Here is a 26766-nt window from a genome sequence, read left to right on the forward strand (position 1 = left end):
TCAAACTGGTTTATAGCGACAATTGCTGTCCTAGTTCTTTTGGATTGGCCTTCAAATATTTCTCCACAATGTACTCTCTAAGTTTTCTTTTGAAGTCTGGTAACGCTTCCACATATTTCACACTATTGACCTTTGAGGTATGTTTATCAGCAACTTTGTATCATGAAATGTTGATATAATAATTATTTTAGTTTCTTGTGTGATAATTATGCCCTTCTTTGTTTAACATAAGCACACTGTTTATTTTTAAAAACATGATCCTTCTTTATAGGTACACGTAGGGAACCACTAGTACTCAGTATTCATTGAAAATATTCTTGCAAGATAGTCTGGGTAACAGCCGAGCAATACATCTTACTGATATCGTTTGATGTTTTATAGCCTGTTTCTAAATGTATATTCGCTGCTCTGATCCGTATAATTATGCAGTATAACAAATGCGACTGAATTAAGACCACTGGACTGATAAAAAAAATTCATTTTTCTGTCATTTAATTCCAAGTTTACAAGAATCAATTGCTTCTGGCAGCTGCCAATAGGAAGAATTTGTAAAAGCACTTTTCTAGGTATAATTCATGTTGGCAAAATGGTGCGAACAGGTATGCGACCCTATTGTTATGTTACCATCCAGTCACTAAATAAATGATAGATAAAGTATTGCAGACCTTATGGGCATAACTCCTTAATTCAGTGCCTCTATTTAGAGAATGCTATCTCAATAAATTGTATCTCATGATACGCTTTTTCAAGAGCACATACAGATTATCACTCACAAAACCTATCAAAATTAGCCACTAGAATACAGGGAAACGAGTTTGGCAAGATCTGTTATGTCCAACTTACAAAAATTTGTCCTCAGCCAACTGGAAAGTCACATGACACAAAAGCAGTGCATTTGGTGCAGGAGGTACGAAACTGCCAAGACACCTGACTGAAAGTTTCATACTTTCTGCGATGATTGGCGCTCTCGCACCTCATTTGTGTTTATGTGGCAATGTAGACATTCAAGATGATATAATCTGTAGGCCTATATGACTACAAAGGACAAGCTGATTCATTGATTCTAAGCACTACATTGTACTGTTTCATTTGTTTTTAAACAAATACATGTCTCGGATTCCCCATCTCTAATATCTTAGGCTTACCACACCACAATTGCTACTTGCTCTTATGTTCGTGTTTCAATATTTCTTATAGGCATTATTTGCCTTCCAAAACTTAGTGACGAGATAATACCAATAATGACGACCGTTGAATTGAAGCGGCGTGCATTTTTTTTTTTTTTTTACTTTATTGTTATTTTAAAACCTGTACAATTCAGGTAGGCTGGCAGCGGCACACTACGCCGCTCTTCAGCCATAGCGGTTTACAAGAGTATAAAACATGGTGAATGACAATGAACAGAGTGACGGGCAAAAGAGAGAGGTCACAGAGACATAAAAAACACGGAGTCGTTCACATGTGACGATAACAACACTGAAAACACGTTGGCACGGCGCACAAAACACTGGTGAGTCCGACGGCACAAGTGAACGTAGGAGTGGGACGGCGGACACCAAAAACACTATATGACGTCACACACACGAAGCACAAAAGGCGACGATCTCCGGCGCGCGAATGTTCACTATACGTGTGCGAGTCCGGGGACCTGCCAAGAGAGGAGGAGGAGGAGGAAGGGGAGTGGGAGAGCGAGAGGGCAGAGCAGAGATGCCACGGGCAGGGGAGATAGGGGGGAGGGAGGAAGGGGGAGAGGAAGCCCAGGGGAAGAGGGGGAGGGAAAAAGATGGGAAGAGAAGAGAAGGGAGGGAGGGTGCCGAAAGGAAAGGACACGGGAAGTGGGGGGTGGGGCAGGGTCAAAGTTGATAGGAGGGGTAGATGGAGGGGACGAGGACATCATCAGGGAGAGGGAGCTGGCGGAAGCCACCTTGGGAGAGGGTATGGAGGGTGGAGAGATGGAGACCGGGTGGGACGTGCGAATACAGGCGCGGCAGCGGGCGGGGGTGGGAGAGGAGCGGGGAAACGAGCGGGTGAGGGGGATCAAGTTTACGTGAGGTGTACAGGATGCGTATCCTTTCAAGGAAAAGGAGGAGGTGGGGGAAGGGGATGAGATCATACAGGATCCGCGTGGGGGAGGGGAGACGGATGCGATAGGCAAGGCGGAGAGCATGGCGTTCAAGGATTTGGAGGGATTTATAGAAGGTAGGGGGGGCGGAGATCCAGGCTGGATGGGCGTAACAAAGGATAGGGCGGATGAGGGATTTATAGGTGTGGAGGATTGTGGAGGGGTCCAGACCCCACGTGCGGCCGGAAAGGAGCTTGAGGAGACGGAGTCGGGAACGTGCCTTGGCTTGGATTGTCTGGAGATGGGGAGTCCAGGAGAGGCGACGGTCGAGGGTGACGCCAAGGTACTTAAGGGTGGGAGTGAGGGCGATAGGACGGCCATAGACGGTGAGGTAGAAATCAAGGAGGCGGAAGGAAGGGGTGGTTTTGCCTACAATGATCGCCTGGGTTTTGGAGGGATTGACCTTGAGCAACCACTGGTTGCACCAAGCGGTGAACCGGTCAAGATGGGATTGGAGAAGGCGTTGGGAGCGTTGCAGGGTGGGGGCAAGGGCAAGGAAGGCGGTGTCATCGGCAAACTGGAGGAGGTGGACAGGGGGCGACGGCGGCGGCATGTCCGCTGTGTACAAAAGGTACAGAAGGGGGGAGAGGACGGAGCCTTGGGGCACACCGGCGGAGGGGAAAAAGGTGTAGGAATCGGTGTTATGGATGGTGACATAGGAAGGACGGCGGGAGAGAAAGGAACCGATCAGACGGACGTAGTTAATGGGAAGGGCGAAGGTTTGGAGCTTGAAGAGGAGACCGGAATGCCAGACGCGGTCATAAGCGCGTTCGAGGTCAAGTGAGAGGAAGATGGCGGAGCGACGGGAATTAAGCTGTTCGGAAAGGAGATGAGTGAGGTGAAGGAGAAGATCGTCGGAAGAGAAGGATGGCCGAAAGCCACACTGGGTGACGGGAAGGAGGCGGTGCTGGCGGAGATGCTGGTGGATGCGGCGGGTGAGGATAGATTCTAGGACCTTGCTGAAGACCGAGGTAAGGCTGATGGGACGGTAGGAGGAGACGGCGGACGGCGGTTTGCCAGGTTTAAGGAACATGAGGATACGGGAGGTTTTCCACAGGTCGGGGTAGTAACCGGTGGACAGGACTACATTGTAGAGCCTGGCCAGGGTGGAGAGGAAAGAGACAGGAGCTTCACGAAGGTGACGGTAGGTGGCACGATCGTGACCAGGAGCGGTGTTGCGTTTTGTGCGGAGTGTAGCAATGAGATCCTGTGTAGTGATAGGGGCATTGAGTTCCGTGTGTGTAATGTTGTCCAAGTACTGGAAGCCAGGAGCGAGGGGAGGGGAAGAGGTGTCAGTTCGATCGCGGATATCTGGGAAGAGGGAGTAATCGAACTGGGGATCATCGGGGACGGAAAATACATCGGAGAGGTAGGAGGCAAAGTGATTGGCCTTACTAAGGGAGTCAGGGAAAGGGTGATCATCATGGAGAAGAGGATAATAGGGGGAGGGTTTAGTTCCGGTAAGGCGACGGAAGGCCGACCAGAACTTGGACGAGTTGATTGGTAGGGTTGCATTTAAACGGGTGCATGTCTGTCGCCAGTCCCGGCGTTTCTTAGCCGCGAGCAAATTACGAACGTGTCGCTGGAGTTGCCGGTGGCGGCGTAGTGTGTCCGGGTCACGCGTGCGGAGGAAGGCACGGTAGAGACGACGGGATTCACGGAGGAGGAGAACGGCCTGTGGGGGTAAGGTAGGACGGTGGGGGTGGATGGCGACAGTAGGAACGTGGGCCTCCACGGCCTCAGACAAGGTCCGCTGGAGAAAGGAGGCGGCATGGGTGACATCGTCAGGGTGGTGGTAGGTGAGAGGGTGGCTATCGACCTGGGTGGAAAGGGTATCCCGGTAGGCATTCCAGTCGGCTCGGGAATAGTCGTGGACATACTTAGGGGGAGGGTCAGTACGAGGGTCGGGGCGAGGGCGACGACCGTCTGAAACGGTGAGGAGGACAGGGAGATGGTCGCTACCAATAGGCTCCAGGACATCCACCGTGATGCGGCCAAGGAGGTTGGGGGAGGAGAGGATAACATCAGGAGTGGAGTTGGATTCAGGACGGGTATGCCGGGGGATGGGGACGAGGTCACCTTGAAGGGTGGAGAGGAACCGATGCCATCGCCGTAACTGGGCAGCGGAACGACTATGGATGTTGAGGTCGGCGGCGATCACGTAGGACGAAAAGGTACGATCGACGTGGGAGAGGAAGTCGAAGGGAATAGGAGCGTTGGGGCGGACATAGATGGTGGCGCAGGTAACGGTAAGGCCGGGGAAGAAGAGACTAAGGATCAGGTGTTCGGTGGGGTCGGGAAGGAGAGGTTGGAGCCGAACGGGGATCTGGCGGTGGTGACCAATGGCAACTCCGCCACGCGCAATCGGGAGGGGATTATCGGAGCGGTGGAGGAGGTAGGGCGAAGTGTGGACTGTGTGTTGGGGTTGCAGGAAGGTTTCATTGAGGAGGAAGGCATCCACGCGGTGGGTGGCAAGGGTGTGCAGGAACAGGTTTTTGTTGGCAGGAAGGGAGCGTATGTTGTTGAAAAGGATACGTTGCTGTCGCGCCATGACTGGGATTTAAACGAGGGTGTCAAGACGGGAGAAGGTGAAATGGGCCTGGTTGTTGGAGTAGGTGGCGTACATCTTGAGTTGGAAGATGGAACGGGCAGCAAGGGAGATCTGCTGGAGGGTGTGAGGGCGCTGAAAGGGATGAACATTCTGGAGGACGATGGTGAGGAACCTGATGATGTCCTCAGCGGTGGGTGGGGGACGAAGGGAATTGCCAGGGGGGGTGGGGGCGTCCAGAGGACGGACAGGTACGGTGAGTTCAGGAGTGGTTGGAGGGGGTCGGGCTTTACACTTTTGGGAGTAGGTGGGATGAGGGAGATTGCAGGTATTACAGGAGGGAGGGGATTGGAGGTTAGGGCACTGCCGGAGGAAGTGCGCCTGCCGACAATGCGGGCAGGTGGGGGCCTCGCGGCACTCAGCTGTGGGGTGCGCATTATAGCGCAGACACCTCTGGCAGCGCAGGGATTGAGGAGGGGAACGGGAAGGGTCGACCTTGTACCGCTGGTGGAAGAGGAGGGCACCCTCCTTCAGGAGACGGTCAATGGAGGGGGCGTCCTCAGAGAAAACCCGCATAAGGCGGGTGGGGCCGGCCGAGTTGAAAATGCGGCGGACCGCCCGCACCTCCAGCGTGGGATGGGCCTGGAGCTCCGCCAACACCTCCTCCTCCGTGATCGACGGACTGAGCCGCGTGATCACGGCGGTGAGGGTCGGCGGGCGACGCGGGGGTTGGGGTTGGCGGGTAGGAGATGGAGAAGGAGCAGGGGTAAGGGAGGCGTGGGGACCAAAACGGGTGATGGGGAGACGGGAGAGGATGTCAGTATGGAGGGTTGGGCTGGGGGAGGAGATGAGAACAGAATCTCGGCGAGGAGTGAGGAGGGAGATGGGGGCACCAGGACAATGCTGGCGAAGGAAGAGGGTGAGGTTCCGGGCTTCAAGGAGAGAGGGATCAGGACGGGAGAGGAGGTAGCGGTAGGAGGAAGGGAGAGAGGAGGAGGATGAGGGGGCAGGGACAGGCGGGGAGACTTCCATGGCATCAAGGGTGGGGGAAGGAGGACGAGGTGCAGCCTTTTTGGAAGCAGAGGAAGCAGGGGTGCCACCGGGGCGCTTGACGGCGGTGGAGGAGGTGTGGGGGATGGGAACAACGGGAATGTGGCGGGTAGGGGCAGGTCCCGGGGCCGGAGTCGGCGCCGGAGATGGTGACGGTGACGGCGACGATGACGATGACGGCGGCAGAGGCGGCGGCGATGGCGAAGGTGACGGGGAGAGCTGGGCGTGGGCAGTGGCCCGACGGGCCACCACCCGAGCTGGAGCTGCAGTGACAGGCTGGGGGAGTGGGGGGAAGGGATCAGAACGAGAGGAGCGGGAGGAAGAAGCGGGAGAGGGGGCGACAAAGATAGAGGGTGAAGGGACAGTGAGGAGAGGTGGAATGGAAGGAGGGAGGTGGGACTGGGCACACCAAGTTATAGTGGTGGAGGCGGCGGAAGGGGAGGTATAGACAATGGCGGTGGTGGTAGTAGTGACAGTGGTGGTGGGGGCGGACATGACGGGAGAGAGAAACAAGAACGAAACGAGCGAAGAGGAGAGGACAGAAACCGGGGACAGATAAAGACGAAGACGGATGAAGACGAAGACGGCCGTAGACCAGGGTCAGGACGGCGGCGATGGTGGCGACCAGGCGGCACCGGATGGCGGCGGCGGCGGCGGCGGGCACCGGCAGGCGGCGGCGGCGGGCACCGGCAGGCGGCGGCGGCGGGCACCGGCAGGCGGCGGCGGCGGGCACCGGCAGGCGGCGACCAGGCGGGGGCGGCGAGCCCCGGCAGGCGGCGACCAGGCGGGGGCGACGGGCGACGAGCCCCGGCAGGCGGCGGCGGCGGCGGCGGCGGCGGCGGCAAGGACCGGAAGGCGGCGACCAAGCGGCGGCGGCGGCAAACAGACGACACGGCAAGGATCTTCCACGTCGAAGGCGCACCCTGAGAGTAGCCCAGGCAGTGAAACTCTTCGATGAAGAAGAGAGGGAATCCAACCCTCGAATGCATGGCGGCGTGCATTAATGAAATTAAGTTTATATAAGCGACAGCTGACGCCAACTGAATGGGCACAGATTAATTTCGCGATCGATAATAGCTTAACACATTCCCGGGGAATCTGAGACACGTACCTGTTAAGGCTTTAAGTGATTTATTATGAAATAATATCTGCAGTTACATTATGTGAGCTCACTGATATAATTTTCTTGTCGTCGTAGCTCGGATGTACAGTTAGCGCCACACAGCGGTGTTAGCGCGAATTACTTGGCTTTTAATGCAACGGCGCTAATAATTCAGTATATTGGGTGGTAAGGCAGTTCTAGTGAGTGCCATGTAAACACTAAAAATGCGGCATTTGACGGGGCAGTGAACGTTATACGTTATGTTATTCACTCTTGTGAGATGGTAATCGATATATGATGCAACAAATTGCGTCGTTACCTTTAGCTTCATTTGCATTTACGTTTCTAGCATTTGTAGACTTAGAGAAAGCTTTTGACAATGTTGACTGGACTACTCTCTTTCAAATTCTAAAGGTGGCAGGGGTAAAATACAGGGAGCGAAAGGCTATTTACAACTTGTACAGAAACCAGATGGCAGTTATAAGAGTTGAGGGACATGAAAGGGAAGCAGTGGTTGGGAACGGAGTAAGACAGGGTTGTAGCTTCTCCCTGATGTTATTCAATCTCTATATTGAGCAAGCAGTAAAGGAAAGAAAAGAAAAATTTGGAGTAGGTATGAAAATCCATGGAGAAGAAATAAAAACTTTGAGGTTCACCGATGACATTGTAATTCTGTCAGAGACAGCAAAGGACTTGGAAGAGCAGTTGAACGGAATGGATGGTGTCTTGAAGGGAGGGTATAAGATGAACATCAACAAAAGCAAAACGAGGATAATGGAATGTAGTCAAGTCGGGTGATGCTGAGGGAATTAGATTAGGAAATGAGACACTTAAAGTAGTAAAGGAGTTTTGCTATTTGGGGAGCAAAATAATTGATGATGGACGAAGTAGAGAGGATATAAAATGTAGACTGGCAATGGCAAGGAAAGCGTTTCTGAAGAAGAGAAATTTGTTAACATCGAGTATAGATTTAAGTGTCAGGAAGTTATTTCTGAAAGTATTTGTACGGAGTGTAGCCATGTATGGAAGTGAAACATGGACGGTAAATAGTTTGGACAAGAAGAGAATAGAAGCTTTTGAAATGTGGTACTACAGAAGAATGCTGAAGATTAGATGGGTAGATCACGTAACTAATGATGAAGTATTGAATAGGATTGGGGAGAAGAGAAGTTTGTGGCATAACTTGACCAGAAAAAGGGATCGGTTGGTAGGACATGTTCTGAGGCATCAAGGGATCACCAATTTAGTATTGGAGGGCAGCGTGGAGGGTAAAAATCATAGGGGGAGACCAAGAGATGAATACACTAAGCAGATTCAGAAGGATGTAGGTTGCAGTAGGTACTGGGAGATGAAGAAGCTTGCACAGGATAGAGTAGCATGGAGAGCTGCATCAAACCAGTCTCAGGACTGAAGACCACAACAACAACAACAACAACAACAACAACACTCGTTATTTTCAATTGCTAATTTCTTTATCAGTCATCGTCTGCTGACTTCAACGGGTCATTTGAATAAAAACTCGCATACACACATGCACACACAAACTTGCATGTTTTCTGTTAATTCTTAGTTGCCTCTCTATATAATTTCTAAGTTAGCAACCGCTGCTTCACTCGGGTAGACTGTACGGACTGCAAAGAATTCTTTCTCTCTTTAACCGAAATTTTATGTTGTTGACAAACTGTAAATCTAAACTTTTCACGCTACGTAAGGCTACTGAAGCACGATCTTTCCCGAATGTACTTCTGACCATAAAGCGATTCTGGTTGCTAGAGCTCAAGGTTTTGAGTAATCATGATTACTTTTGCGTTCCTGAGGTGAGATTTCCATAGAAACTTTCATTCCCTAAAACCTACTTCTTTACATTCAACAGAGAAGTGAAATACTAGTTTTCATAGATATGGTTTTAAATTAAAAAAAAAGAAACATTTTTTTAAAATAAAATTATAAACGGCCGACCAGTTGCAATGGATAAAGAAATTCTTTACCTAGGCTTCGACAAATATAAATTTGTCTTCTTCAGAAGGTAACCTAAGGTCAATGAACATCATAGCTTACATAAGAAAAGTATGAAACTTATAAGCCAAGAATAAATTTTACGACAAATTAGAGAACTCTTGCATTACAGAAGTATGATAACGACGACTGGTACTTACAATTTTACATTAGTAAGGACTAGTGTACCATCGCCGTTTTTACAATTGTCGGAATAGATCCATGTGTCAAAAATAAAATATAGCCCTAGAATTAGGGTTTGTCACGTTAATATAAAATAGCTCATGGAGCTTGCAGAACTCACAACCGAATGAGTGTAATCGGCCAGCGTAGTAACTCTGAAAACAGGACAGGTGGCGCTCGCGCCGAGAAACATGTGACAATTGGCGTACAAAGGCAACGTGTAAATTATCAGTATTAATAACGTCCTTAGGCAGAATAACAATGAAAAAGGAAGGAAATTAACACTCCGTTACAACAGTATGGGAGCATTGGTACAAATAATGTAGTTATACATTAACGTGACAAACCCTGCAGGCGACGTCGTTCTGTTGGCATGGGCACTCGGGTCGTTCGTCTGCTGCCATAGCCCAGTAAAGCCAGATTTCATCTCATGTCCCGCCTCGATTTCTGCGGTTGTTTCCCGAAATGTTGCTTGTCTGTTAGCACTGGCATGTCTAAGCAAAAACCGCTGCTGACGGTCGTTAAGTGAAGGCCGTCAGCCACTACTTCGACTGTGTGGGAGGGAATGCCTGAAGTTTAGTATTCTCGGCACACCGTTGACACTGTGGATCTCGGAATACTGAATTTCGTAACAATTTCCGAAACGAAAAGTACCATGCTTCTAGCTCCAACTACTACTCCGCGTTCAGAGTCTCTGAACTGCCGTCGTGTGGCCATAATCGCGCCGGAAACCTTTTCACGTGAATCACCTGAGTACAAAAGACTACATCAATACACTACCGTTCTATTTGTATACTATATGTACGCTGTAATATAGCCATCTGTATATGTGGACACTGTTGTCCCATGACTTTTGTCGCCTCAATGTACATCTTTAAAGCGCATGTAGTGAATAAAAGTCAATGACAATTAACGAAATTTACATTTTTAAGTTTATTGTGGAAATACGGCCCGCACATCTCTGTGTACAAATTACGGAAAATGCGCTGGTATAGCTAGGATTCCGCTAAAAGAGATATTTAGCTTCTGGACCCTATTTATAGATCAGTTGCCTGATATTTTAAACATTTTTCGACTGTGGGCTCAGCTACCGTGTATGCAATTATATAAAATGTAATAGTCAGCCAACCGGTTACACACCATTTTTAAAAAACACATTAACCAGGTTTCGATAGTTCTAAGACTATCTTCATCATAATGGTAAAAATTACCTTGAAAAATATATAAGGTATAAATAATATACATAAAGTAGATAATATGTGAAAATTCTCAACTAAAACCAGAAAACTGTACAGGCATGAAATCCCCTAACAACATTATAATTTCAGCACCAGGGCTCTCGTCACATGACATATTTGTGTTCCATGAGCTATTTTTCATTATGATTTTTATTCTTGACTCATGGAACACAAACATGTCATTTGACGAGAGCACTGGTGCTGAAATTTTGAAGTTGTTATGTGATTTCATGTAATTGCAGTTTTCTGGTTTTAGTTGAGAATTTTCACACATTTATCTATTTTATGTGTATTATTTATACCTTATATATTTTTCTAGGTAACTTTTAACATTCTGATGAAGATAGTCTTAGAATTATCGAAACCTGGTTAATCAGTTTTTTTAAAAAATTGTTTGCATCCAGGTGGCTGACTATTACACTTTATATGATCAGTTGCCTATTAAGAAAATACGTTGTTAAAAAAAGTTAACAAAACCAAGTGTATTTTCTTGTCTTTTGTGGTGGTCTCTCGCAGGAGAGCTTCTGTAAAGTTTGGAAGGCAGGGGACGAGGTACTGGCAGAAGTAAAGCTGTGAGGACGGGGGCTGAGTCGTGCTTGGGAAGCTCAGATGGTAGAGCACTTGCCCGCGAAAGCCAAAGATCCCGAGTTCGAGTCTCGGTCTGGCACAGTTTTAATCTGCCAGGAAGTTTCAACATCGCTCGTGTACAACTCAGCTTGCCCTTTTCTCACATGATACACTGAGAACTGCGGATGAAGTGCAACAGGTAGATTCAAAATTTCTAGATTTTCGGAAAGCTTTTGACAAGGTGGTCTATTGCAAACTGTCAACAAAGGTACGAGCATATGGAATACGTTCACAGACATGCGAGCGGCTCAAAACTTCTCAAATAATAGAACCAAGTATGTTGTCCTCCACGGCGAGTGTTCATCAGAGACAAGGGTACCGTCAGGTGTACCCCAGGGAAGTGTGACAGGACCGCTGTTGCTCTATATACATAAATGATCTGGCAGACGGGGTGAGCAGCAGTCTGCATTTGTTTGTTGATGATGCCGTGGTAACGATAAGGTGTCGAAGTTGACTGACTTTAGGAAAACAGAAGACAACTTAGACAAAGTTTCCAGTTGGTGTGACGAATGACCCTAGCTAGTCCTAAATGTGGAAAAATGTAAGATAATGCGGATGAGTAGGAAGATCAGGTCTGTAATGTTCGGATACAGGATTACTGGCGTACTGCTTGACAGTCAAGTCGTTTAAATATCTATGCGCAACGTTGCAAAGCGATATCAGATGCAACGAGCATGTTCAAATGGCTCTGAGCACTATGAGACCTAACAGCTGTGGTCATCAGTCCCCTAGAACTTAGAGCTACTTAAACCTAACTAACCTAAGGACATCACACACGTCCATGCCCGAGGCAGGATTCGAACCTGCGACTGTAGCAGTCGCGCGGTTCCGGACTGCTGGAACGAGCACGTGAGAACTTTGGTAGGGGACGGCGAACGATCGACTTCGGTTAGACCGCATATACGACGCTGGCGCAACCTATTCTTGAGTACTGCTCCAGTGTTTGGGACCCGTACCAAGGCATATTGAAGGAAGACCTTGAAGCAATTTAGAAGCGGGGTGCTAGATTTATTGCGGGTAGGTTCGAACAAAACCTAAGTGTTATGGAGATGCTTCGGGAACTCAAATGGGAAACCCTGTAGGGGAGGCGACGTTCTTTTCGAGATACACTATAGAGACAGTTTGGAGCACTGCATTTGTAGCTGACTGCAGAACGATTGTACTGCCGTCAATATACGTTGCGGGTAAGGGCCACCAAGATAATATACAATAAATCGGTCCTCATACGGAGCCGTACAGACAGTCGTTTTTCTCTCGCTCCATTTGCGAGTGGAAGAGAAAAGGAAACTACATGTTGTGGTACATGGTACCCTCCGCCATGCACTGTACTCTAGATTGCGGAGTATCTATGAAGATGTAGATGTAGATGTAAAGTGAACATGCCGCGATTGCTGCCGCTTCTCAATTCCCCCTCCCATTGCAGCTCACTCTATGCACTATTCTCATGCTGCGTCATTGTCATGTTGCTGTCCAGCGCCATCTGTTGGCCAGCTTTTGCACTCGTTTTTCGGTTTCATTAAAACCCGACGTCATTTCAGAAATGATTGTCAAATTTTGTCTCTCTACCTGTGTTATTACCTGAATTAATGCCTTTTCATACGTTATCGAACCAGCCGGCCGGTGTGGCCGAGCGGTTTTAGACGCTTCAGTCTGGAACCGCGCGACCGCTACGATCGCAGGTTCGAATCCTGCCTCGGGCATGGATGTGTGTGATGTCCTTAGGTTAGTTAGGTGTAAGTAGTTCTAAGTTCTAGGGGACTGATGACCTCAGATGTTAAGTCCCATAGTGCTCAGAGCCATTTGAACCATTTTGTTATCGAACCTTTGGGTCACCCTGTACAACAAATAAATACGCATAACATAAGGTTAACATAAAATTCATTACTTTACACTTTTTTCCGGATACTTTGCTAATCGCTCGTAGTTCATCGAAAGCGTCCGGCTTACGACTTGGATCTTAAAAGAGTAGAAATTTTATATGCTTATAATTACAATTTAACAATTTTAGAAGTTTTTCCTGTACTTATACAGTGAAACCTTGCATCTTTCCAAATTTCATGACTCTAGCTGAACGTTTCAATGAATGTATTTGCGAATATCAAAATATGCGACATAAATGGTCGTACCTGTTGACTGGATTGACTTGGAAGTATAAATTTTTTACCCCACCTAGGAACCGTAGACCTTAGTATGTGGCATAAATAAAATCTGTGTGAAATCTTATGGGACATAACTGCTGAGGTCGTTAGTCCCTAGGCTTACACACTACTTAACCGAAATTATCCTAAGGACAAACACACACATCCATGCTGTAACACCCCGGTTCAGTTTGCAGTGATAAAAGCTATAGAAAGAATAATTTAAAATTAAGAATAGAATTTTTAGAGGGGAAAATAGTGTAGAAACAGAGTTCGGTAACTGCAGATCAAAATTATAGTATATCAGCAAGTAGTTTAATCCACGGAAGCTCCGTCATGGAGAAGGCAGTGACGTTAAACTCTTGTGATGAAAAACCGATAAAAAGGCCTGATAGTCATTATTGCGGCCTTTTTTTTCTTGATTGTTTCGTTAAAGGGCGGGGAACCCGTGTCAGTCAGGAGACAATAATTAGATTGGACTTTATTGTGTTAAGATTCACGATAAACTGTTAGAATGTTACGGAGATTAAAAGTGATCCAGTGTATGATCTCTGACTGTTGGTAGCAACGGAGTATTAAGGGGATTTTAGGACTTTAAAGCTAAATTGGAACTTTACGGACATAGAGACGGCAGAAACTCAAATTATCTGCTGGTGCGAGTGAATTCAGAGGTATCGGTATTCAGATATTAACGTGTGGACTTTTGAAAGTGTCGTGTGCCGTTAGTTGCGGATCTGGACTTAGAGCGCATGCATATCGGCATTTACGGACTATTTAGATTCCTCCAGGCTAGGGACCTTTTAAATAGACCATCACCCATCACCATCTTAATCCTTGAATACAGAGTGAAAGTGAAATACAAGTGTGTTGTGCTTATTTCATTTACCTAGTACTAATCAGTGAAGGTTTTTCGGAACCAATGCTATTCAGCAGTAAGTCAACACCATCTAGCGGAAAGCGTAGGCATTAACTAACACGCTAACTGAAGGGAACGTTTACTGTTTTACGGACTGCTTAATATGAACTTTTGTGACTCTTTGACGCCCCCACTCCCGCCGAAAAGTGGCGCAGGCTGTCTTAATCATGAAAGGGGAGAGTTTTAGCAGGACTAATTACTAAATAAAAGCGATATTTACAAGACTCTCAGTAATAGCAAAACACAAGGCCCGCACCTCATCGGAGAGTCGTCGCTGGGGAAGTAAAGCCGGAAAACCTATCGACGATACGTATCTACGAGCAAACGTCGACATGGAGTACCTAAAAAGGGAACCACAAGAGAGTTGGGGATGCTTCAATGCCCGAGGGAGGACTCGAACCTCCGCCGGGACCAGCTGCACAGTCGAGGACTGCAGCGCCTGAGACCGCTCGGCTAATCCCGCGCGGCTATAAATTTCAACCTGATTGCCTGAGAAAAAGGATTCTTAACAGTTGGGTAGACAGACGCCTGGCAGGCAGGCAGACATACAGAAAACGAAACGATCCTATATTTTTTCCGTTTGAGGTATGGAATCCTGAGAAACAAGCTGTGCAACAGTTAGGTGTCTAGAAAGTGCAGACCGTGTTGAAACGCTTGGCTCCTAAGGACGCCAAGTAATGCTGAAGCAGGGAAGGTGCTTTTAGTTTGGCTCACTGGGTACTTCTCCGGTGGGAGGCCGCTGTTGGTGGCGAACATCTTGCGCAGGACGTCGAGCGCTTCGTCGTGCCTGCCGACAGCGAGCAGGAACTTGGGGCTTTCCGGCAGCAGCAGCCACAGCCCCAGGAAGGTGGCGGCGCTGGGAACAGCGCCCAGGATCAGGAAAACCCTCCAGGACCGCATCGTGATCCAAGGCAGCGGGGCAGCCCAGGGCTGAGGAATCACCGCCCAGGCCAGTCCTGAAACGTCGAGTACTGGATCAGGAAGAGGTTCTGGGATTTGCAAACACACTGACCAAGCCAATCCTACAACACTCAGCTCTGGACCAGGAAGAGGTGACATGAGCACACAGTGTATCAGGTACAGGTGCCAGGAGCTGGAGATACAGAGACCAAGCCAATGATGAAATAGCCTTGGATCAGAAAGAGACCAGAAGAGTAGATAGTGATTCACAGCAGCTGGGCTGTCCATGTTCTGCTGAATCACCATCCAAGCCAGTCCTGAAAAGTCAAGTCTTGATTAGTAAGTGGAGACATGAGCGACTGATACGCTCATGAAGCCAGTCCTGGATCAGAAACAGCCCTCAGGTGTGAGGGTGATTCATGGCAGTTGAGACGTCCATGTTGTGCAGAATAACCCTGCAAGCCAGTCCTGAAATGTCAAGCCCTGGACTGAGAAAGGGTGCCAGGAGATGTGTGATTACCAATCAATGCAATCTCGATATACCGGGAAGAAGCCCCATGAGCAGACAGTAATTCACAGAAGTTGGGCTGCCGTTCTGCAGAATCACTGCACAAGCCAGTTCTGAAACGTCAAATTCTGGATCAGTAAGAGGTGCCAAGAGTTCCAGATACACCAAACCAGTCCTGAAACACTGAGCTCTGGATCAGGAAGAGACCCAGAAGCAGATGGTGACTCACAGTAGTTGACGATCCTATGTCCTGCAGAATCAACACCCAAGCCAGTCCTGAAACGCCAAGTACTGGATCATAAATTGGTACTGGGAGTTGCAGTTTTAACGCTGGAATTCAATATGGTGTTGGCCCACCCTTAGCCTTGATGACAGCTTTCACTCTCGCAGGCATATGTTCAATCGGGTGCTGAAGGTTTCTTGGGGAATGGCAGCCCATTCTTCATGCAGTGCTGCACTGAGGACAGGTATCGATGTCGGTTGGTGAGGTCTGGCACAAAGTCGGCGTTCCAAAACATCCCAAAGGTTTTCTACAGGATTCAGGTCAGGATTCTGTGCAGGCCAGTCCATTACAGGGATGTTATTGTCATGTAACCAGTGCCACAGGCCGTGAATTATGAACGGGTGTTTGATGGTGTTAAAGATGCAGTCGCCAGTGGGAAGCAAGAAGGTGCTTAAAGCATCAATGTAGGCTTCTGCTGTGATAGTGCCACGCAAAACAACAAGGGGTGCAGCCCCCTCCATGAAAAACACGACCACACCATAACACCACCAACTCCGAATTTTACTGTTGGCACTACACGTGTTGGCAGATGACGTTCACTGGGCATTCACAATAACCACACTCTGCCATCGGATCGCCACATTGTGTATCGTGATTCGTCACTCCACACAACGTTTCTCCACTGTTCAATCATCCTATGTTGACGATCCTTCCACCAACCTAGGCGTCGTTTGACACTTACTGCTATGTGTGGCTTATGAGTAGCTGCTCGACCATGAAATCCAAGTTTTCTTACCTCCTGCCTAAATGTCACAGTACTTGCAGTGGACCCTGATACAGTTTGAAATTCGTGTGTGATGGTCTGGATAGATGTCTGCATATTACACATTACGACCCTCTTCAACTGTCGGAAGTCTCTGTTAGTCAACAGACGAGGTCGGCCTGTACGCTTTTGTGCTGTACGTGTCCCTTCACTTTTCCACTTCACTATCACATCGGAAACAGTGGACCTAGGGATGTTTAGGAGTGTGGAAATCTCGCGTACAGACGTATGACACAAGTGACACCCAATCACCTGATCACGTTCCAAGTCCGTGAGTTCCGTGGAGCGCACCATTCTGCTCTGTCACGATGTCTAATGACTACTGAGGCAGCTGATATGGAGTACCTGGCAGTAGGTGGCAGCGCAATGCATCTAATAAAAAAAAAAACATGTTTTTGGGGGTGTCCGGATAATTTTGATGTGACTGACTTGGCGCCGCTTCCACTTTATGAAGGCAGCCCCACTACTGTGGACCACCATGCACTTATGGCATCTCTCCCATCATCTGCGATATTGTGGAATGGAAGATGTCTCCGTCAGTCTTTGGTGGCTTACTTGAGGCAGGGGCACAGTAGAACCATCGTGGGGTGTAGCTGACTATGTGCAGCTGTAAGTTGGAAATGTTTTCGAACAGCAGGTTCCCGTATTGCAAGAGAAATCATCAACATGAAGTGCCGTATGGCTGTGAGGCTACACACGGCTATGGAATCACCGCCAAATCCAGTTCTACAACATTAATTCCTGGATCTTGAGTCCAAACCGTGAACAGCTGCCCACCTGTGCAGAATCATCTACATCTACATCTACATGGTTACTCTGCAATTCACACTTAAGTGCCTGGCAGAGGGTTCATCGAACCATTTTGATGCTACTTCTGTACCATTCCACTCTCGAATGGCGCGTGGGAAAAAGGAAAACCTAAATCTTTCCGTTAAAGCTCTGATTTCTCTTACTTTATTATGATGATCATTTCTCCCTACGTACGTGGGTGTCAACAAAATATTTACGCAATCGGAAGAGAAAATTGGTGATTGAAACTTCGTAAATAGATCTCACCGGCAAGAAGACCGCCTTTGTTTCAGTGACTACCACCCCAACTCGCGTATCATATCAGTGACACTCTCACGCCTATTGCGCGATAACACGAAACGAGCTGCCCTTCTTTGCGCTGGTTAGATGTCCTCTGTCAATCCTACCTGGTAAGGATCCCATACCGCGCAGCAATATTCCAGCAGAGGAAGGACAACTGTAATGTAGGCTGCCTCTTTAATGGGACTGCCAACAAAGCGCAGTCTTTGTTTCGCCCTCCCCACAATATTATCTATGTGGTCTTTACAATTTAAGTTGCTCCTAATTGTAATTCCTAGGCACTTAGTCGAATTCACAGCCCTTAGGTTTGTGCAATTTATCGCACACCCAAAATGTATCGGATTTCTTTTAGTACCCATGTGGATGACCTCGCACTTTTCTTTGTTTAGTGCTAATTGCCACTTTTCGCACCATACAGAAATTCTCTCTAGATCATCTTGTAATTGGAATTGATCGTCTGATAATTTTACTAGACGGTAAATTACAGCGTCATCTGCAAACAATTTAAGGGGGCTGCTCAGATTATCACCTAGATCATTTATATAAATCAGGAGTAGCAGAGGGCCTATGACACTACCTTGCGGAACGCCAGACATTACTTCTGTTCTACTCGATGATTTACCGTCCATCACTACAAACTGTGACCTCTCTGAGAGGAAATCACGAATCCACACAACTGAGACGATACTCCATATGCACGCAATTTGATTAATAGTAGCTTGTGAGGAACGGTATCAAAAGCCTTCTGGAAATCTAGGATTATGGAATCGATCTGAGATCCCTTGTCGACAGCAATCATTACTTCATGGAAATAAAGCTATGTTGCACTAAAAAGTTTTTTGAGTCCCTGCTGGTTATGTATCAATAAGTCACTTTTTTTAAGGTGATTCATAATGTTCGAGTACAGTATATGCTCCAAAATCCTACTGCAAATTGAGGTCAGCGATACGGGTCTGTAATTCAAAGGGTTACTCCTATTTCCCCTTCTTGAATATTCGTGTGACCTGTGCTACTTTCCAGTCTTTAGGAACAGACCTTTCGTCAAGTGAGTGGTTGTATATGATGGCTAAGAAAGGCACTATTGTTTCTGCACACTCTGAGAGGAACCTTGTAGGTATACCACCTGGACTGGAAGACGTGGCTTTCTTAAGTGAACTGAGTTGTTTCACAACTTCCAAGCCAATCCTACAACGCTACGTCCTGGATCAGGAAGCGACGCCATGAGTATACAGGGATTCACAGCAGCTAGGTTGCTCATGGCTGTGGAATAGCCCCACAATCCAAGACTGGAACACATAACCTGGAAGTTGAAACTTAGCGCTAGCTTAAAACCGTGCACTCGACCAGGACTTTGACCCAAATTTCCACCTCTCAGAGGGAAATCCTATAGTGATGGAAGTTTCCCGCCATTGACAGATATAGAAGTAACTCTGTGTGTGTGCCAGGCAAGTGCGTTGCAAGCATTACTGTTCATGTTCTATGTTAATGAACTGGTAGGTATCATTAATAGCAAATTCAGACTTTTGGTAGATAGCGCCGTTATTTATAGTGAGGTAATGTCTGAGAAAAGCTGCACAAGAATACAATCGGATCGAAATAAGATTTCAAAGTGATGCAAAGAATGGCAACTTGCCTAAAATGTTCAGAAATGTAAAACTGTGCACTTCAAAAGTCTAAAAAGATTTAGTATTCTATCCCTATACTTTCAACGAATCACAGCTGGAACTGGTCAACATGTACAATTACGATGGCGTAACATCTGGGAAGGATTTGAAATGAAACCATAGCATAGGCTAAGTAGCGGGTAAAGCAGGTTGTAGAATTGGGTTTAGTGGTAGAATATTAGGGAAATATAATCGGTCTACAAAGGAGACTGCTTACGAACAACTCGACCGACCTATTGTAGATATTGCTCATGAGTATAGTATCAGTACGAGGGTATTGAACGGTTATAGAGAAGGGCAGCATGAATGACGACAGGGTTATTTGGCACATAGGGGAGTGTTACGGACAGCGAAAAAACTAGAGTGGCAGACACTTTAAGATAGACATGAACTATCCTGAGAAAGCTTACTTTCAGAGCTCCAGAACAAGTAAATAACTTTTTATACATGGGATCCACAGTCATGTAGAATTTTATAAAAAACATAATATTTACGCCAGTGACTGTAACACTTTCTTTATTTCACGATTGCAATTTCGGCCTTAGGCCATTATCAAGTGAAGATGTTATGTCAGCTCGTTTTAGGTTGAGATGGCCTAATAGCCATAATAAGCTTGTAATTTCAGAACAAGCTTTAAATTGTGAATCTAGGAGTATGCTACAACCACATATGTAAAGCCCTCATAGGGATTGTGAGGAAAGGATTAAATTATATTGCAGCATGCACAGATGCATTTAAACATTCTTCTCACACTCTATACATGAAAGTTCCCTCTGTTATGTGCTGCACAGCGGTTTGAACTGTATGCATGTAGGCGTAGGCTCATGGAAGCCCTTCACAGCTTTACTTCCTCCAACGCATCCCTCCTATTTTTGAACTTCACATAAGCTTTCGTGCATACCCTTCGAGGACTAACGCTCCTGGAAGGAAAGTTATCGTGCAGAAATAGCTTAGCGAAAGGCTAAAGGATTATTTCCAGAATGAAGTCATTTTTTATGTCCTGGATTATCAAGAGGTGCAAGAAGTGAGCAGTGATCCATAGCAACAGTGCTGACGATAACTGCGAATTCACTGCCAAGGCCAAACCTGGAATAACAGGTTATGAATCAGGAAGAGGCGCTAGGAGCACATGGTGATCCGCAGTAAGGGGATTGTCCACAGCTACAGAATCATAACCCGGGCAAAATGGAACAAGTGCTGAAACATAAAGAGATATTATGAGTGCACATTATCCATGACAACAGGGCTGCCCATGGCTTCAGAGTCATCTCCATAGCCATACTGGGACATCAAATCCTGCATCAGGAACTGACGACAGCAGTGCACGTTAATCAGTCTGTAGGAGCCCATATTTTATCAAGGGAGCGGTTGTATATTACAGCTAAATATGGAGCTGTTGTATCAGCTTAATCCGAAAAAAACTTTTAATATGTACAAATGGGACCAGAAGACTTGCTTCACTACACACCTGTGTCTGGAACAGACTGCTTAGGTATTGTTGAGGGGCGTCAACAAGTTACGCCACACATTTTTTCTGGGAGCAGTTGGCTTTATTCAGGATTCCAACAAACCATTTTATTCCCCACTCTTTTGACAACAAACCCTATTTTTCACATAATCTCCGTTCAGTGCGACGGCCTTATGCCACCTGTATGTGCGCGCCTGTATACCTGCATGGTGCCACTCCACTGGTCGATATTGGAGCCGTAACATTGCCATCGACCATGTATTGCGGAGTGCATCTCTCATTGGACTGAGAAATTGAAGTCGGAAGTCGCGAGTCCATGCGTAAACTTTTTTGAGTTCCCCAACTTGTGGACGAGTGTGCCAGCACTACCAGCAGAGACGTCCCGTTGAGCAGCGAGCTGTCTGATTGTGATCCGTCCATCACCTTGAGTGAGAGTGTCCGCACGTTCCAGCATTACAGCAGTCAAAGCTATTTGCGGCTGGCTGGCACACGGCAGATCGGACAGGTTTGTGCGACGTTGTAGTGGTGATGACAGACGCCTTGGCTAACGACTCACCGTGCTTTTGTTCACTGCCAGGTCCCCGTCGACATCCAGCATGCGCCTATGAATATCTGCGATGTTCTGGTTTTCCGCCAAAAGAAACTCACTTATAGCTCTCTGCCTGGAACGCACCTCCGTTACGGACGCCATTTTGAAGGCTATGTATAGCTCCACCACCTACTGGAACTTCATGAAACTATACGGGAAGCAGGAACATTCCACGACGTCTCACAACAAATTTAGCGTTTTTTCAACCGACACTGACCGAGAAAAAAGTGTGTTGCATTAATCTTCAAAGTTGCCTACGCTCCTCGCAACTTGGGCCCACTAAGTTAAGCTGCCTAAGACCAACAGTTACGATTTAAAAAAATTTCTCGGAATTGGCCTGTGAGCATAATAAACATCGTTAAAATGAGTGAATCAATTAATATTGATGCCCTCCATCGGTGTTGTGTGAAAATGTAGTGTTTATACAACACGTTTTGATAGTGACTTACTTCGCGTTTTCCTCTGGAGTAATGAATCGTAACGCGGCCTATCATTAGACAGAACCTGCAACTCACCTGGTTCCACGAGGAGCGCCATGGAGAGGAAGATGCAGACGTAGACGATGGCCTGGGTGCGCGTCTTGTCCGAGTGGAACTCCCCCAGGTAGGCGTACGTCACGGCAGAGGGCCCGCAGATCCTGAAGATGAAACGCAGAAACAGCAACAACACCCAGATGAAAGTGTGTATAACGTTCTCCTTCAGCGACGAAGATAACTTTGTTTTAAACTAGCTGCAGTGTCCAGCTTTGCCCAGGGTTTTTAATATCTGACACACAAAATGATTGCCCGTGCGCATTGTTGATGCTTTATAGCGAATGCAAGCCGCGTGGGAAACTGCAATCGCTTTAAATCGAAGGGCAATTTGATCACGGGGTGTCCACAGAATGTGACGAATGAACGTGTCTTCACCTGGACCATTCATAAAAATCACGTTATAGGTTTCTGGTTCTGACTTTTGGAAATATTCAAAAATTTCAAAAAATTGATTACTGATAAGTATTACGTCATACAATATGCTTTTATTAGTTTTAAACTGCAGACTATGAAACATTCCTATAATGCAAAATGTAGCTAAAATCTGACGGTAAAATACATACTTTTATCATATCAGTCGCTTAAATTTCTGCAAGACATATTTCGACTCTAAAAATATGTACATGTGCTTAATGAATAAATATTTTAGGTATTTTTTTAATATTTCGTTCAATTTAAATACATATTTAGTCATCACTGGTGAAAAATGTCTAATTATTTAAAAAAGACATACCGATTTATCAACTTACTGCATTGTATTTTTGGAAAATTCATCTCCTATTGTTTGAGTTCAGTTTTCAATGTTTCAAGTAGGGCTGTGTTCGAGCATGACCCGAACTGTTTGAACCGTTTACTTCACAGTTCGGGAAATCTCGTGTTCTGCTCGATCTTTTGATCGGCCCGCCATCTAGTGACTGTTGTTGGTCCTGTATCCAAGACCCATCTTAGCATTTGTGTGGCACTGTAGATTATAATAATTAAAATCACTGTGAAACGCGGCTAAGATATATTTTAGCGTATGTGGAATGTGTAACAACGGCAAGTAATCAATAAATGAGAGTCTTCAATCATGTTTCTGTCAAATTCTCAATCTTTCGCTCGTCACGCGGTCTAGTGGCGTCTGACAGTACTATGTCCGAGACTGGTATTACCCCTGTAATTTATTTTCGCAATAGAAATTACAATCAATTTACCACGATATTTTTCGTTTGTTAGGTATTTAATTTTTCATTAAATCTGTTCACAGTTTCATCTGAATATAGAAAATTGAAGTAAATCAGCAAAGAACTTTGAAGTAAATCATTGAAGTAATTTTGAGGAGAAACCATTTACAGCATACAAACTGTGATTCATTTTAGCAGCATCCTGGTAGAACTAATTGGTTTGATTTGCTAAACTGAAGTAAAGCCACAACACGATACTTCGTTTTATTGAACTCCCTAGGTTTAGGTTGTCAGTAGCAGGGTCGTTTTGATCATTTGCGTGTGTGACGTTTCCAGTACAGAGACAGTGTTAGACAATCACACATACGCATGCTATATGCCACAGACACCACGGGGATTTTTATGTATTTGAGAAATCTTTTAAATTTGTGCAGCGTTTGCGTTTTCATCTGCCGCCAGCCCACCCCTTCGTGAGGAATTGAAATAACAATAAAGAAAGAGAGAAAAAGAAGCCGTGTAACGGCACAACTGATCATCAAATGGCTAGTGGCACCGCCTGACTCATCGAGGTAATCTGCCATCGCATGTGGACTCTGGTGCGTACTGGATTACTGCGTTACAGGACAACTTGGCTTTGGATCCCTTAGACATTCTGGTGAATCATCTTGTTCTGTTTCGGGCTCTCGTGCACTTGGCCAGCTTACGATCTTCACCGATGGAAAAAAAACTTGCAGCGCCAAGAAGAAACCGTGTGACATATTTCTACATCGGAATGATGTCTGTTCAGATTGTAACACCAGAGCTCTAGTGATCTATTAATTTATTTCGCCTTTTTGTTTTATTTAGCATTCTGTAGTTAAATTGTTGTAAATATTATTTGACTGTATCGATATCATAAGAGTGTTTACTTCTTTCTTTGTAAAAACTTTGATGACCTGATAAAATGCTATGCAATGTATTCTCTTTATTAGTTAAACACTTTGTCTCATTTGGTCGGAGACAAGACTTCCTGAATATATTTGGAATTTAGGTGAATAATTTTTTGTAGAAATGTCAATATGTGCAAATGTTCCGTTTTATTTAATATGTTTGGTTGCTGTTAAGTAATTGCTGGCCGGCCGGTGTTGCCGAGCGGTTCTAGGCGCTTCAGTCTGGAACCGCGCGACCGCTACGGTCGCAGGTTCGAATCCTGCCTCGGGCATGGATGTGTGTGATATCTTTAAGTTAGTTAGGTTTAAGTAGTTCTAAGTTCTAGGGGACTGATGACCTCAGATGTTAAGTCCCATAGTGCTCAGAGCCATTTGAACCATTTGTAATTGCTGATCTTCGCTTGGGGTTCTTAATCTTTATATGTATAAAAGGTGTTGTGGTTCCCCTCGGAACGGAATATTGCAGCGCGCGCAAAATGTGGTTGGCATGAAGGAAGAGGTGGGACAACGAGTAAGTCGGACACGAGCTACTGAACCGCCAATAGCACATGTAACAACAGTGGATTGTACTGGTGCCGGAGAGGCTTTGTGTGCCGTTTCCCAATGCGCCATCGCCTCGGATGGATGGATTAATAGCTAGCTCTGTTTTGGAGCTGGTATCTGCCATCGCCACCAGGAAGTGACAGAACTTTATCATTATCAACTGCTGATCCACCTGCCAGGTCGTACTCGCCACCACATTGCGCAATCACTGCAACGGAAATAAGGAGTTGTAGAAATGTAACGTGAAGGATCAGTTTATGTGGATGTTTTATTTGTTACAAATAATAAGGTAAACCAAAAACTATACTTTGAAATCTTACCTTGAGTTATCCCCAGTCACATAACCACTTAGGATCGTTTCCATGCTAAATTTGCTTACTTAGTGTCCATGTTGCGAAAATCTTAAAGCTCAGTTGTTAACTAAATAATGCCCCTTTAATATAGTAAGAACAAAGTAATTAAATTTAAAGTTAATGTTGCAAAAGTGTGTGAGATAGTAAATGATGTCTGCTGAAGATATTTTTGCAATTGAAACTGCTTATTTCAATGTTTGTAAGCTTTCAAAAAGCATAATGTGAATAATTCATTTTAAAGTAATGGAATAGTAAAAAGAGATATTAAAACAATTTGCTGTTAGTTTCAAAAGTAAGTGTTTTCATAACTGTGGCTCATAGTGTTTTGCATAGTAAAGATCGTAGTGCAGCCTGTTGAAAAATTCAAAAAGGTGAGTCATTGTCTTATAATTAAGTCAGTTTGTGTCGCAGTGCAGTAAAAGTTAAAAACTATCACTGTTGAAAGTTATATATTCACATTTGCTAAATTATTGGTCCCTATGTGTGTTAAAGAATATATTGCCAGTTTAACAGGATCCATATTCTGTCTTTTGTGCTCACTGATAGAAAGTTATTAACAAAAAGAGCTTTACCTATAAAGATAGTAACTTGTTTTCTCCAGGGAACTGTGAGAAATTATTTCCTAGTGAACTCTAATTTTCAAGTCAGGTAGAAAAGTAATTGGTAAAGAGAGACTAAATTTATGCCCAATTTTATAATTCTACAGTAAACTTTAATGATAACGTTATTGAAACTGTTTGGCAGAAGGGTGTGTCATTATATGTTGTGCTCATGCAAACAGGTTTGTTCTGCTATAACTGTCAGCACTCTCTTCAACGTTAACATATGCTTGTGAGTGGGCTCTTTGCACTCTCGTGTGGGAAAGTATAGACTGTGTCTATCCATTTAAGATACTTAAATCTATTTTTTGAACAGGAATGTTACACATTCTTATGCCTAATTAGGCTGGCGACCGTTTTCCTTTATCATTTGAACGTTTAAATAGGTAAAATATTATCTGTTACATGTTGTATAATTACGTAATTCTGGTTTTCACGTCCGACAGGCAACCTGCTTTAGGCACATCATGGTCAAAGCAACAAAATTTCTTTCAGAGGGTAACATTGCACTGCTTCTATGTACCATAATTGGTTAACAAAATAGTTTCAGAACTTAAATAACGAGCAGTAAGAGTGTTAGACGTGGCTTTTCCCGTGACAGGACTATTTGTTCTGTTGTAACATTGCGCGTAGTAAACCACATTTAGTAATAGATAGCACAAGCTACGTAAGCAGTTAATGTTATAAGATATCGCGCCAGTCGCATAAGAGTGGCCCCAGTAGCGCCACCACGAGGGTGCAAATCAGGTTCGCCTTAAACACACGTTGTACCGGTCGTTAGCGTTAGTTACCTTTGAATTCGACTCGGTGAGTTATTAACAAAACATGCCTTTAAGGTAGCAAAGACTCCATCATCAAGACGTCACTGAGTTTGGACAAGGTCGTGTAATGGGGCTACGGAAAGTTGACGTACCTTCTACGACACTGCAGAAAGTCTTTGCAGAAATGTGGCTACTGTACATGATTGCTGAGGAGTGGTCACGGTTGCAAGAAGACCAGCTTCCTAGAGGAAAGAAAATCGTGTTCAGCATATCGCTCTGGCGCATCGTGCTGCATCTGCAGCAGCAATTTGAGCAGCAGTTGGTACGTCAGTAACACTGACACAAATCGGTTACTTCAGGGACAGGTCTGAGCCAGACGGCCTGTCGCGTAATTTCCGCTGGTCCCGAGCCTCCGCCGTTTGCTATTTCACTGGTGTCAAGCGAGAGCACACTGGCGGGCAGAGTGGAGGGGTGGTGTTTTTCTAATGAAAACTGGTTCTGCCTCGATGCCAGTCATGAGCGTGTGTTGATCAGACAGAGTAGTTGAGGGCCTGCAACCCACCTGTCTGCGTGCTTAACACACTGGACCTACACCTGGAGTCATGGTCTGGGGTGCGATTTTGTAAGGCAGCAGGAGCACTCTCGCGGTTATATCACGCACGCTGACTTGAAATTAGTACGCCATTCTGGTGCTTCGACCTG

The 26766-nt window shown here is 45.8% G+C and overlaps 1 protein-coding gene across 1 annotated transcript in view; it reads right to left on the reverse strand.

The window, feature by feature from the left end:
• The window catches only part of LOC124552341 (synaptic vesicle glycoprotein 2A-like), a 105844-nt gene that overhangs the window by 73349 nt on the left and 5729 nt on the right, over positions 1-26766 (reverse strand). The window contains exons 3-4 of the mRNA XM_047126611.1: positions 21699-21820; positions 14634-14875 (exon numbers count right to left, since the gene is read on the reverse strand). Coding sequence (XP_046982567.1) covers positions 14634-14875; positions 21699-21820 — 364 coding nt within the window. The remainder of the gene's footprint in view (positions 1-14633; positions 14876-21698; positions 21821-26766) is intronic.

This window comes from Schistocerca americana, chromosome 10 (assembly GCF_021461395.2).
Source record: "Schistocerca americana isolate TAMUIC-IGC-003095 chromosome 10, iqSchAmer2.1, whole genome shotgun sequence".
Taxonomy (NCBI): domain Eukaryota; kingdom Metazoa; phylum Arthropoda; class Insecta; order Orthoptera; family Acrididae; genus Schistocerca; species Schistocerca americana.